The sequence below is a fragment of the Oncorhynchus mykiss genome, chromosome 9 (genome assembly GCF_057628025.1).
Source record: "Oncorhynchus mykiss isolate SJ-2025 chromosome 9, ASM5762802v1, whole genome shotgun sequence".
Classification (NCBI taxonomy): domain Eukaryota; kingdom Metazoa; phylum Chordata; class Actinopteri; order Salmoniformes; family Salmonidae; genus Oncorhynchus; species Oncorhynchus mykiss.
In genome coordinates, this window is record NC_143030.1 from 61,979,314 (window position 1) to 61,993,414 (window position 14,101).

At 40.6% G+C, this 14,101-nt stretch overlaps 1 protein-coding gene across 8 annotated transcripts in view; it reads right to left on the bottom strand.

Moving 5' to 3' along the window:
- Positions 1-5,040: 5,040 nt before the first annotated feature.
- LOC110532443 (microphthalmia-associated transcription factor) overlaps positions 5,041-14,101 on the bottom strand; it is a 37,485-nt gene continuing 28,424 nt past the window's right edge. For 2 of the 8 annotated variants that reach the window (XM_021616351.3, XM_090184885.1), the window contains exons 3-10: positions 13,831-14,034; positions 13,461-13,556; positions 12,972-13,086; positions 12,678-12,770; positions 12,146-12,199; positions 11,930-12,005; positions 10,126-10,273; positions 5,041-9,911 (exon numbers count right to left, since the gene is read on the bottom strand). In XM_021616351.3, coding sequence (XP_021472026.2) covers positions 9,489-9,911; positions 10,126-10,273; positions 11,930-12,005; positions 12,146-12,199; positions 12,678-12,770; positions 12,972-13,086; positions 13,461-13,556; positions 13,831-14,034 — 1,209 coding nt within the window. In that variant the 3' untranslated portion in view covers positions 5,041-9,488. Of the gene's footprint in view, positions 9,912-10,115; positions 10,274-11,929; positions 12,006-12,145; positions 12,203-12,677; positions 12,771-12,971; positions 13,087-13,460; positions 13,557-13,830; positions 14,035-14,101 lie in introns of all 8 variants that reach the window. The other 6 variants (XM_021616350.3, XM_036988434.2, XM_090184886.1 and 3 more) reach the window with 3 other exon arrangements.

Here is a 14,101-nt window from a genome sequence, read left to right on the forward strand (position 1 = left end):
ATCTCTACAGAAATCTTCCATGACATCGGTGATGACATTCTGTGTCAGGCTTTCAAGAGCAGCTGTGATTACCTTTTGATATTGATCAGCTTTAATATTGCAGATATATTGTAGCTTTCATCAATATAATTGTCTGCATCATTTCCAATCTCCCATAAAAATTTTTGTAACTATATATATATACACAGTTGAAGTCGGAAGTTTACGTACACTTAGGTTGGAGTCATTAAAACTTGTTTTTCAACCACTCCACAAATTTCTTGTTAACAAACTATAGTTTTGGCAAGTTGGTTAGGACATCTACTTTATGCATGACACAAGTCATTTTTCCAACAATTGTTTACAGATGGCATGGCTTTAGAAGCTTCTGTTAGGCTAATTGACATCATTTGAGTGAATTGGAGGTGTACCTGTGGATGTATTTCAAGGCCTACCTTCAAACTCAGCGCCTCTTTGCTTGACATCATGGGAAAATCAAAAGAAATCTGCCAAGACCTCAGAAAAAAAAGTCATCCTTGGGAGCAATTTCCAAATGCCTGAAGGTATCACGTTCATCTGTACAAACAATACTACGCAAGTTTAAACACCATGGGTCCACGCAGTCATCATACCGCTCAGGAAGGAGACGCGTTCTGTCTCCTAGAGATGAACGTACTTTGGTGAAAAAGTGCAAATCAATCCCAGAACAACAGCAAAGGACCTTGTGAGATGCTGGAGGAAATAGTTACAAAAGTATCTATATCCACAGTAAAAACGAGTCCGATATCGACATCACCTGTAATTCCACTCAGCAAGGAAGAAGACACTGCTCCAAAACCGCCATTAAAAAAATCCAGACTACAGTTTGCAACTGCACATGGGGACAAAGATCGTACTTTTTGGAGAAATGACCTCTGGTCTGATGAAACAAAAATATAACTGTTTGACCATAATGACCATCATTAAGTTTGGAGGAAAAAGGTGGATGCCTGCAAGCCGGAGAACACCATCCCAACCGTGAAGCACGGGGGTGGCAGCATCATGTTGTGGGGGTGCTTTGCTGTAGGAGGGACTGGTGAACTTCACAAAATAGATGGCATCATGAGGCAGGAAAATGACGTGGATATATTGAAGCAACATCTCAAGACATCAGTCAGGAAGTTAAAGCTTGACCTCAATCCTATGAAAAATGTGTGGGCAGAACTGAAAAAGTGTGTGCGAACAAGGAGGCCTTACAAACCTGACTCAGTTACACCAGCTCTGTCAGTTTAAATGTTTTTGGCTAAGGTGTATGTAAACTTCCGACTTCAACTGTATGTGTGTGTGTGTGTGTGTGTGTGTGTGTGTGTGTGTGTGTGTGTGTGTGTGTGTGTGTGTGTGTGTGTGTGTGTATATGTATATATTTACATATACAGTACCAATCAAAGTTTTGGACACACATACTCATTCAAGGGTTTTTCTTTATTTGTGCTATTTTCTACATTGTACAATAATAGTGAAGACATCAAATCTATGTAGTAACCAAGAAAGTGTTAAACAAATCCAAATATATTTTAGATTCTTTTGGAGGCCAGGTCATCTGATGCATCACTCCATCCATCTCCTTCTTGGTCAAATAGCCCTTACACAGCCTTGAGGTGTGTTGGGTCATTGTCCTGTTGAAAAACAAATGATAGTCCCACTAAGTGCAAACCAGATGGGATGGTGTATCGCTGCAGAATGCTGTGGTAGTCATGCTGGTGGTAGCCAAGTGTGCTTTTGAATTCTAAATAAATCACAGACAGAGTCACCAGCAACACACCATCACACCTCCTCTTCCATGCTTCACGGTTGGAACCACACATGCGGAGATCATCCGTTCACCTGCTCTGTGTCTCACAAAGACACGGCGGTTGGAACCAAAAATCTCAAATTTGGACTCATCAGACCAAAGGACAGATCTCCACCGGTCTAATGTCCATTGCTCGTGTTTCTTTGCCCAAGCAAGTCTCTTCTTCTTATTGGTGTCTTTTAGTAATGGTTTCTTTGCAGCAATTCGACCATGAAGACCTGATTCGCACATTCTCTTCTGAACATTTGATGTTGAGATGTGTCTCTGTGAAGCATTTCTTTGGGCTGCATTTTCTGAGGCTGGTAACTCGAATTAACTCATTCTCTGTAGCAGAGGTAACTCTGGGTCTTCCTTTCCTGTGGTGGTCCTCATGACAGCCAGTTTCAGTGCTTGATGGTTTTTGTGACTGCACTTGAAGAAATTCTTGAAATGTCTGACCTTCATGTCTTAAAGTAATGATGGACTGTCGTGTCTCTTTGCTTATTTAAACTGTTCTTGCCATAATATGGACTTGGTCTTTTACCAAATAGGGCCATCTTCTGTATACCATCCCTACCTTGTCACAACACAACTGATTGGCTCAAACAAAAAGAAATAACATAAATGAACTTTTAACAAAGAACACCTGTTAATTGAAATGCATTCCAGGTGAATAACTCATGAAGCTTGGTTGAGTGAATAACAAGCATGTGCAAAGTTGAAGTACAGTATCTCAAATATATTTTGATTTGTTTAACACTTTTTTTGGTTACTACATGATTCTATATGTGTTATTTCATAGTTTTAAAAAGAAAAACCCTTGAATGAGTAGGTGTGTCCAAACTTTTGACTGGTTCTGTATATACAGTCCATTCAAAAGTATTCTGAACCCTTGACTTTTTCCACAATTTGTTACGTTAGTCTTATTCTGAAATGGATCAAAAAAATAAGACAAAGTTTGTAGAATTGTTAGCATATTTATTAGAAGTAAAAAACAGAAATACCTTATTTACATAAGCTTACAGACCCTTCACTATGAAACTCAAGCTTGATTGGAGTCCACCTGTGGTAAATTAAATTGAATGGACATGATTTGGAAAGGCACACACCTGTCTATTTAAGGTCCCACAGTTGACAGTGCATGTCAGAGCAAAAACCAAGACATGAGGTCAAAGGAATTGTCCGTAGAGCTCCGAGACAGGATTGTGTCGAGGCACAGATTTGGGGAAGGGTATCAAAAAATGTCTGCGGCATTGAAGGTCCCCAAGAACAAAGTGTCCTCCATAAATCTTAAATGGAAGAAGTTTGGAACCACCAAGACTCTTCCTAGAGCTGGCCGCCTGGCCAAACTGAGCAATCGGGGGAGAAGGGCCTTGGTCAGGGACCTGACCAAAAACCTGATGGTCACTCTGACAGAGCTGCGGAGTTCCTCTGTGGAGATGGGAGAACCTTCCAGAAGGACAACCATCTCTGCAGCACTCCACCAATCAGGTATTTTTCGTAGAGTGGCCAGATGGAAGCCACTCTTCAGTAAAAGGCACATGACAGCCTGCTCCGAGTTTGCCAAAAGGCATCTAAAGAACTCTCAGACCATGAGAAACAAGATTCTCTGGTCTGATGAAACCAAGATTAAACTCTTTGGCCTGAATGCCGAGCATCACGTCTGGAGGAAACCTGGCACCATACCTACGGTAAAGCATGGTGGTGGCAGCATCAAGCTGTGGGGATGTTTTTCAGTGGCAGGGACTGGGAGACTAGTCAGGATCGAGGAAAAGATGAACAGAGCAAAGTACATCGAGATCCTTGATGAAAACCTGGTCAGGACCTGAGACTGGGGCGAAGGTTTACCTTCCAATAGGACAACGACCCTAAGCACACAGCCAAGACAACACAGGAGTGGCTTCAGAGCAAGTCTCTGAATGTCCTTGAGTAGCCCAGCCAGAGCCCGGACTTGAATGCGGTCGAACATCTCTGTAGAGGCCTGAAAATAGTTGTGCAGCGACACTCCCCATCTAACCTGACAGAACTTGAAAAGAATGAGAGAAACTCCCCAAATACAAGTGTGCCAAGCTTGTAGCGTCATACCCAAAAAGACTCGCTGTAATCACTGCCAACGGTGCTTCAACAAAGTACTGAGTAAAGGGTTTGAATACTTATGCAAATGTGAGATTTCAGTTTGGGATTTTTTATAAATTTGCAAAAATGTCTAAACAGTTTTTGCTTCGTCATTAAGGGGTATTGTGTGTAGATTGCTAAAACAAAGCAATTTAATAAGGCTGTAACGTAACAAATGTAGAAAAAGTCAAGGGGTCTGAATACTTTCCGAAATGCACTGTATATTAAAAATCCTGCGTATCTTAATTCCCATAATTAACAAATAATATGCGTAATAATGTAGACTGTTCATGCAAAGGATTATTACCTATAACCAGGATTGCCATTACAAAAATTATATTTTTGGTAAGCAAGTATTATTTTACCACACATTTATTATGATTCATCCTATATTGTCCCTAACATCATTACCCCCTAGCAACAGATGTGGAATACATACACACACACATTCATACACACACACTCAACCCCTTTTCCCCATAAACTACCATAAGCTCAGACGCTCGACAGGTGTTTCATCCCTGAGCCCAACTCAAGAAAGGACTTGTTTTACGAATGCATATACAGTTGCAGCTGTTTGAGAAGACATGCAACATTTTGCAAAAAATATAAAAATTAGGAGATTTCATTAACTTGTTAAGTCCTAGTTGATGGAGATCAGATACACATGGAGATCAGACCCTTCCTCTGAAACACACACACACGCTGGTCTCCCATTGTGACCAATTTCCAAGCAACTCTGTGCAGTCAGACCTTTTGATTATTTTGTGCTACCAGGGCCACAATAATATGCCCCCTCCCCATGGGTTAGTGCAGCTCTTCATGCCAGCGCTGCCACTACCTGGGTGGGGGCACCCCACCGGAATCCCCATCGGCTAGGTAAAAGGTCGTCAAGGTTCAAATTAGCAGCTTTGAGAATTTCCTTGCATATTATCCTCTCCCATCAGGGGGCTTTGGCTTTGCAGGACCAACCCTGCCAGGCAGGCTCAGAATCTTGAGAGGCCGGTGCTGCTTTAGTAGGTGTCTGTGTGATGAACTTGGTTCTTCTTGAAGGCTGGTGATAATATCCATTCCATGATGAGCAGGTGAAGAAGAAATGCTGTGTTTCATATTCAATATATTTCAGTCAACGCACATTTACTTAGGGTTTTATTTAATATGTTAAACTGAAGTGTTACAGATTCCGTGATACAAAGGTAAAGATCATTTTTGATTGAGCCGACATATGCAGCATTTACCGTGAATGCAGTCTCTGCTAATGCGGGAACATAGCCTTTAAATTTCAAGCACGCTGTACAGCTGAACTTCCCCAATGCGGATTGAATAGAGCCCTGGAAGTCTACCAATAAAATATTATCATTAATTATATTGGAGTGTCTGTTGAACATGATCTATTCTCATATTATTTACCCATCATTAGTGTTCAGAGACAATTAGTGAAATACTTTGATAAAAATAAATCATAGAACGAAACATACTCCTGCAATAACACAAGTAAAAATATTTAATTGACTTTAATGTTTGTCAAAAGCTATTTTCCACACTCCGTTCCAATGAATGGCCTTGACATCACTGATCCATCCCTAACCAGTGTATGACCATCACTACCTCCATCTCCCCTGGCAACAGAGTCATTATCACATTACAGTGGCAATCTCGGCAGAGGCGTCTATCTGAACCATGTAAATACAATTAATAGACCTGTCAGCCTGAGGTGTTCAATGTGTGAACAAACATGGCTCTTTGAAATGTTATTGGTATACCCAAACTGTGCCATGGTAACAAGCGGATCGATTAATATGTTTATTTACAAATAATGGGCATCAATCAACTGTCACCATTGCTTTAAATGAAAATGTTAGTTCTATGCATTTTAGTTCTATGGTTGAAAACACCAATCTTGGTGCATAGTGGTTTCATCAACACAAGAGGGTGACATTGTCTAGGGAAATGATATGCTGATCTGGGTTCAGTCAAAGGACAGTGAGTGAATGACAGGCCTGTGTCTAGATATTACCAGACAGACCTGGGTGCAGTGAGGGCCATTCTGCAGTGGATTTGTACTGCAGAGAATTTGCCTATAAGTACATGGACTACTTTGTGCTTAGCTTTACGTGCAGCCTGATAGCCATTATTCTTAAATTATTGCTCTAGAAATAAAGAAGAAACATCCTTACACAAAAGTACAACATCAAAAAATAACAACGTTAATTCCTTCTTTGCATATTTTAGACTTCACTTTGATTTTGGCAACACATTTTGGCAGTCAACACTGAGTTACATTACATTCAGAAAAATAATTGGTCTCAAAAAAGAAGCTGAGAATTCAGTAAAGCAATGTTTTGATTATTGCCCTCCGAGTGGAATTCTGACCTCAAAACAGAACTCTAGCATCAAAAACATCCCAAACAAAATGGATGGCCTAGAGAGACATTTGGAGGCCCATAACATGGTTTTCTACTCTCTGACAGAAGGCCCTACTGCTTCCCGTAGGGACCTTGCAGCTCAACACTTCATACATGAAGCACCAAACACCAGAAACAACAACAACAAACCAGTGTCTAGTAGTCCTCCTAGATCTGTGGAAAACAAAAAACTAACAGTAAGGCACTTCAATGTAAATCATTCTGCTAGGTGCTTCTTACTAATCATTACAACATATTATATGACCAGCCTAATGTGTCTAATGTCTTCTGGGTAAAACAGGCACAACTGTAATCATTGCATAGTTCCACAGACTTGAGGATGCACTGTAACCATGTTCTCAATACAGTGGTGTAATGTACAGTAGATACAGTGCCTTGCGAAAGTATTCGGCCCCCTTGAACTTTGCGACCTTTTGCCACATTTCAGGCTTCAAACATAAAGATATAAAACTGTATTTTTTGTGAAGAATCAACAACAAGTGGGACACAATCATGAAGTGGAACGACATTTATTGGATATTTCAAACTTTTTTAACAAATCAAAAACTGAAAAATTGGACGTGCAAAATTATTTAGCCCCCTTAAGTTAAAACTTTGTAGCGCCACCTTTTGCTGTGATTACAGCTGTAAGTCGCTTGGGGTATGTCTATCAGTTTTGCACATCGAGAGACTGAAATTTCTTCCCATTCCTCCTTGCAAAACAGCTCGAGCTCAGTGAGGTTGGATGGAGAGCATTTGTGAACAGCAGTTTTCAGTTCTTTCCACAGATTCTCGATTGGATTCAGGTCTGGACTTTGACTTGGCCATTCTAACACCTGGATATGTTTATTTTTGAACCATTCCATTGTAGATTTTGCTTTATGTTTTGGATCATTGTCTTATTGGAAGACAAATCTCCATCCCAGTCTCAGGCCTTTTGCAGACTCCATCAGGTTTTCTTCCAGAATGGTCCTGTATTTGGCTCCATCCATCTTCCCATCAATTTTAACCATCTTCCCTGTCCCTGCTGAAGAAAAGCAGGCTCAAACCATGATGCTGCCACCACCATGTTTGACAGTGGGGATGGTGTGTTCAGCTGTGTTGCTTTTACGCCAAACATAACGTTTTGCATTGTTGCCAAAAAGTTCAATTTTGGTTTCATCTGACCAGAGCACCTTCTTCCACATGTTTGGTGTGTCTCCCAGGTGGCTTGTGGCAAACTTTAAACGACACTTTTTATGGATATCTTTAAAAAATGGCTTTCTTCTTGCCACTCTTCCATAAAGGCCAGATTTGTGCAATATACGACTGATTGTTGTCCTATGGACAGAGTCTCCCACCTCAGCTGTAGATCTCTGCAGTTCATCCAGAGTGATCATGGGCCTCTTGGCTGCATCTCTGATCAGTCTTCTCCTTGTATGAGCTGAAAGTTTAGAGGGACGGCCAGGTCTTGGTAGATTTGCAGTGGTCTGATACTCCTTCCATTTCAATACCATCGCTTGCACAGTGCTCCTTGGGATGTTTAAAGCTTGGGAAATCTTACTGTATCCAAATCCGGCTTTAAACTTCTTCACAACAGTATCTCGGACCTGCCTGGTGTGTTCCTTGTTCTTCATGATGCTCTCTGCGCTTTTAACGGACCTCTGAGACTATCACAGTGCAGGTGCATTTATACGGAGACTTGATTACACACAGGTGGATTGTATTTATCATCATTAGTCATTTAGGTCAACATTGGATCATTCAGAGATCCTCACTGAACTTCTGGAGAGAGTTTGCTGCACTGAAAGTAAAGGGGCTGAATAATTTTGCACGCCTAATTTTTCAGTTTTTGATTTGTTAAAAAAGTTTGAAATATCCAATAAATGTTGTTCCACTTCATGATTGTGTCCCACTTGTTGTTGATTCTTCACAAAAAAATAAAGTTTTATATCTTTATGTTTGAAGCCTGAAATGTGGCAAAAGGTCGCAAAGTTCAAGGGGGCCGAATACTTTCGCAAGGCACTGTAGTTATTATCAAAGGCATATTTGAGTACTTTCCTACAGTTGTTAAAAAGTAGAAATATACATTAACAGTACAGCTTATAGTTTTAACTACAATCAATCATTTGAAAAACCTAAATATAATCATTAGTAAATATATATTTAAATCAATTTATGGACGTCATTCCAGTGTTTAAACAATTTTCTACATGTACATCTCCTTATATTCCTAGCAATATAAACATTCACATCATTGACAAAAAAATATCCTGAATATCTCTTAAACACGAAATGGATGGACAGGCAAATCCTAATAAGTGTACAAAAAAATTAAATAAAAATAGAAAATGGACAAGTTAAAAACAAAATGTATTTTTCTTCCTTAGAGATCCACTTCTTAGTGAGTATTTGCTGCAATACATTTCAATCTTATTGCCATAAATATCATCATAAACCAAATGTGCCTGTATGGAAATCAATGTTGCATTTCTACCAATATTGATAGACTGACATTATGTTCTGTGCTATATGTGAAATGTTTACAAATCTCCTGACTAAGACGTTATCTCATTCAAGTTCAAAAGCACAAAAGTAATGCACAAACAAAAGTAATCAAAATAATGTATTATCGTTTCTGTCATATTGCGCTGAATAGACATGCTATAAAGGAAGTAGTGTGACTGTGTAACACACCAACAATATATTAAACCACAATTTTTAGTTTTCACTTCGAGGGAATTGCATTTTTTCTTTTATTTAAAGCAATAAGCTTATCAATCAGGGTTTTATAACTATTATAAGCCTGCCCTATACCATGATGACCTTACACAGGTACAGTATGTGTGAGATGTCGCTCCCTGACTCATTGTCATAACAGTATTGATAAAATCAGAGCATGATCTATTAAAACAAACTATTAAAAAGTAATTTATAATCAATACACAAGAGAAACTGAACTAAATTCAGTTTGACGGCTTTCAGAACCCAATGATACCATATAATAAACAAAAAAAACAAAACAATGAAAAATGTAAAATGTGTAAACACCTGAAAACAAACTAACTAACTAACCAGCAGTTGGCTGAAGTTAGCTACTGACGGGAGACGTCTGAGGAGGCCTCAACACAACACAACATAGAACAGGTTGAAGGGGTGGAGATAAAGATGCAGGTGAGTGGAGTGGGCAGCAGTGAGTGCTAACAGCTCTGGTCGTTCTCTTCCATGCTTTTGCTGCCTGAGCAGCTGCTGTCCTTAGAAGCTCTGGGCGAGACAGAGGAAAGCAGGGGGTCTCCCCCTCCCACAGGGGACAAGTTGTCATCCATCAGGATGTCCATCAAGGCCCCCTTAGGATGACTGCCGTAAGGCCCCATGTCACCTGAGACTCCCCTGTGGCCCTTGGTGTAGGGAGATGCTCCATTGTTGAGCTCCAAGATGGTGTACTGAACCTGGTCTGGAGTGCAGGCTGGGTGGTGTTGGTGCTGGGGGTGGACATGGTACAGATCCTGGTGGCAGTCTCCCAGGGCTGGCTCCTGCTTGATGCCTCGGACTGAGAGCTCAGCTGAGCAGAGGGCAGATGTGTCTGTGGTCAGACCATGGGCACGAGCTTGCATCTCCAACTCCTGAACCCCATCAAGGGAGGGAGAAAGAGAAAGGAAAGAGAGTGTTATCAACATTGTCTGTCTGCATGCTGCATATCTGATACCATCCAGAATATAGAAGAGCCTCATCTCAATTCAATCCTACTTTGATTGGCTAATACAGTATGTGACATTTTGAAGGCATGGCTAGTTGCTCCTTATCTCTCCCAGTGCCCCACGGCCTACCATGCTGTACCTGTATCCGCAGCATCAGGTGTCTATTGGCATGCTCCAGCTTCTTCTGCCTGTTCTCCAGCTCTTTGGCCCTCTGCTGCTCCCTCTGTAGCTTCCTGATGTAATCCACTGACGCCTTGAGAATGGTGCCTTTGTTCCATCGCATATCCCTGAGGACCAGAGAGGGGCGCGGCAGGCCAGCAAGGTTTTATCAGCCTGAACTGTTAGCATTCTGGAGTACACTGACAACGTTCTAACTCACACAATTCTCAAGGGTATGGATGCACTGAAAATAAACTGAGGCATTGATCTATAATTATCGTAAACTCTAGCCTAGGGTCAATGTCTGACCCATGATATATACAGTGGGGTCCGGAATTATTGGAACCTTTTGATAGAGATGAGCAAAAAAGACTGTATAAAATAAATAATACAAATACTGAGCTATGTTGTATGCTTAAAAAATGAAAAATGATATTATTTTATACTAATAGAATTTCTCAGAGAAAGAGATATTATTTAACAAGTAATAAAAAAAAAAGCTAAAAGATAGAGGTCAGCATTATTGGACCCCCTGTTTTCAATACTCCAGTACCCTCCCTTTGGAAGGATAACAATACTGAGCCTTTTTATAAAATGTTTTATGAGATTGGAGAACACTTTGGGAGAGATCTTTCCAGATCCTCGAAGGTCAAACCCGTGACCAAATACCTCTATTTTCATGTCATCTGACCATAGCACCGCCTGGAGTTTGCTAAACATCATTGGCACTTGGTTTGGAACCAGTGCTATGGTCAGATGACACGAAAATAGAGGTCTTTGGCCAGACACACCAGCGGTGGGTTTGGCCTTAGAAAGAACAATGCATATGTAGTAAAATACCTCATCACTACTGTAAAATATGGTGGTGGATCGTTGATGTTATGGGGCTATTTTGCTTCCACTGGTCCTGGGGTCCGTGTTAAGGTCAACGGCATTATGAACTTTGCCAAGTACCAGGACATGTTAGCCAAAAACCTGGTTGCCTCTGCCAGAGGCTGAAACTTGGCCGCAAGTGAATATTCCAGCAAGTAAACATCAAAAACCACAAAGAAAAAAACTAAATCAACATTTTGCAATGGCCATCTCAGATCCATATTGAAAACCTGTGGTTTGAATTGAAGAGGGCAATCAATTAGCGCAGACAAAATATATCAAGGATCTGGAAAGATTCTGTATGGAGGAATGGTCTAAGATCCCTCCTAGTGTGTTCCCCAATCTCATAAAACATTTTAGAAAAAGGCTCATTGTCAATATCCTTACAAGGGGAGGGGTCGGCAGGTAGCCTAGTGGTTAGAGCTTTGGGCCAGTAACCGAAAGGTTGCTGGATTGAATCCCCGAGCTGACAAGTTAAAAATCTGTTGTTCTGCCCCTGAGCAAGGCAGTTAACCCACTGTTCTCCGGGCACCGAAGACGTGGATGTCGATTATGGCAGCTCTGATTCAGAGTGGTTGGGTTAAATGCGGAAGACACATTTCAGTTGAATGTATTCAGGTGTATAACTGAATCCCTTTCCCTTACTGGAGCAATGAAAACAGGGGATCCAATCATTTTGACCCATATCTTTTTGAGATTTGTTTTAATTACTTGTTACACTAAATCTCGGTCTCTGAGCAATAGTATTATTATTAAATAATATAATTGTTCTAATTTTTGGAGTATTTCAGTATTTGTATTACTGATTTTCTGTTATTTTTTTGCTCATCTTTATTAAGGGATCCAATAATTCCAGACTGCGCTGTATCTGGTAGAAAGACCTCAAATCCAAGTAAACATACGCAACTTACGGATCATTTGATTTTGGAATCATGGTCCCCAATTCTTTGATCCGGTCGTTGATGTTAAACCTCCGTCTTCTCTCAACTACAGGAAATAGGACGAGAAGAGAACAATAAGAAACAATCAATGCAAAATGTAATAATGAAAAGGTAATATCACCGCATATCTAAACAACCCACATGATATTACTAGATAGCTGATAATTACCGTATAGCAAAACTCACTCAAATTATGGTTATCCTTCTTCTGTCGTTCCTTTGCCATTGCCCTGACCTCTGCTTCTGAAACAAAGCAGTTAGCATTAGGAATGGACAATGACTACAGATGTGGGATCTTCATTTGATAACCCTGTTGCAGGAGAACAATGCAGGAAATGTAAAACTTGTAGTGTATTTGAGGTTTAAAATGTGTAATTTCCACTTTGAAATTTCAGATTTTATTTTACCTTATGAAAAATGTATCAACCCCTACAAAAACGTCCATTAATTATAATCCATATAATAATTCACATTTCTTGTTGCTGCAGGATTATTTTCAAACTGGATCAGTTTAAGATCCTTCATCTGTAGGACAATGGCAAAACATTGATGTTGACACACAACAAAACAGTTATGCCAGAAATGTTTAGTTAGTTTCGGGAAGAAAATAAATGAAACTGTGCTGAGCACATTATAGGCTAGGCAATATGCACCCGTGTAACCTAACTCAAACTCACAGTTAGCTAAAGTAAATATGAATATGACTATGCAGACATACCTACAGGAAACCCTTCAGGCCTGTGATAGTTCTCAAACTTGCTACACGATCCAGACTTGTCCAGCATGTGCATGATGGCCGGAGATTGGGAAACTATTTGGCACATAAAATGTTCAATGCATTTCACTTTATTTTTAATGACAAAATAACAAAGTTTACAATAATCAAAAACAATATCAATGCAAAGCACATGCATAACATTTCCCTGACCCTTTCAAACATATTGCTCAGTCACAAAGGTCTGGAGAGTATGTTTGAATCTGGATGTTTTCCATGTAATGGGGTCATGCTCACCTGAGTATTCCCTTTTGATGTTGGGCAGGTTGGCAGGGCAGGAGTTGATGGCCAGGCCTGGATGGGGCATGCTCTGGTTACCATAAATGTCCAAGAGGTTAGTGTTGACAGCGATCTGATGAGAAAAGATAACCACAGACAATAGTAATGTTAGCAGGGTCAAATATACCTGGCACATGTGGTGCTTGACACATGAGTAGTTAACCCTTTAAAAATGTGTTTGCACAATGATCTGGAAGCAAACATTTGCTGTATTCGTAGACACATCTACTATGAATTGTCATATAGGCCTCCACCGGATAGGTGCAGTGAGATGTGTTGCTCTACAGGGTCAGCCATAGTAGTACTGCGCCCCTGGAGCAAATTAGGGTTAAGTGCCTTGCTCAAGGGCACATAGACAGATTTCCCCTTGTCAGCTCAGGTATTCAAACCAGCAGCCTTTCGGTTACTGGCCTCATGCAAGCAGACAGTAAATTAAGGCAATCATACCGTATTGGCCATCTGAAGCCCTGGGTCCATTAATCCAAGGATATCGTCGTTATAACTCGATTCCAGACTAATTATGTCATCAATGACATCATCCATCTATAATAAAAAAACTAAAATTGAATTTGAGATAACATATTTTCTAACAGACAGTGATTCAGTTGAGGGTTAATCAACAGAAGATCACATTTCCTTATCAATGAATATGTATTATCCAACTCCATGGTGTTACTACCATTCATTACTGAAATACACATGGCTTTGAAGTAGAAGTAATCGAAAATTGGCAGATATTATGGTGTGAAAAGCACACTGAATTTACACACACTGCATTGTAGCTCGGCATCTATGGCCATGTTACGTTTTGTGTTACCTCTTTCTCACAGTTGATGTTGAGGGTGAGTAAGGCCATGGGGCTGTTGGGGGCACTGTTTCCCGGCCCCAGAGCCAAGCCCTTGTGGTCAGAGGACTGGTTGGGGCAGGGCAGGGAGCCAAGCTTGCCCAGGTAGCGCTTCACCTGCTGCTGCTGGGCCTGCTGGATGTGGTACTTGGTGGGGTTCTCCAGGTGAGTCTGCACCTGGAGGAGGTAGGGAGAGATGGAGTGAAAGAGGGAGAGACATAAGTGAGAGTCAGAATCCTCAAAC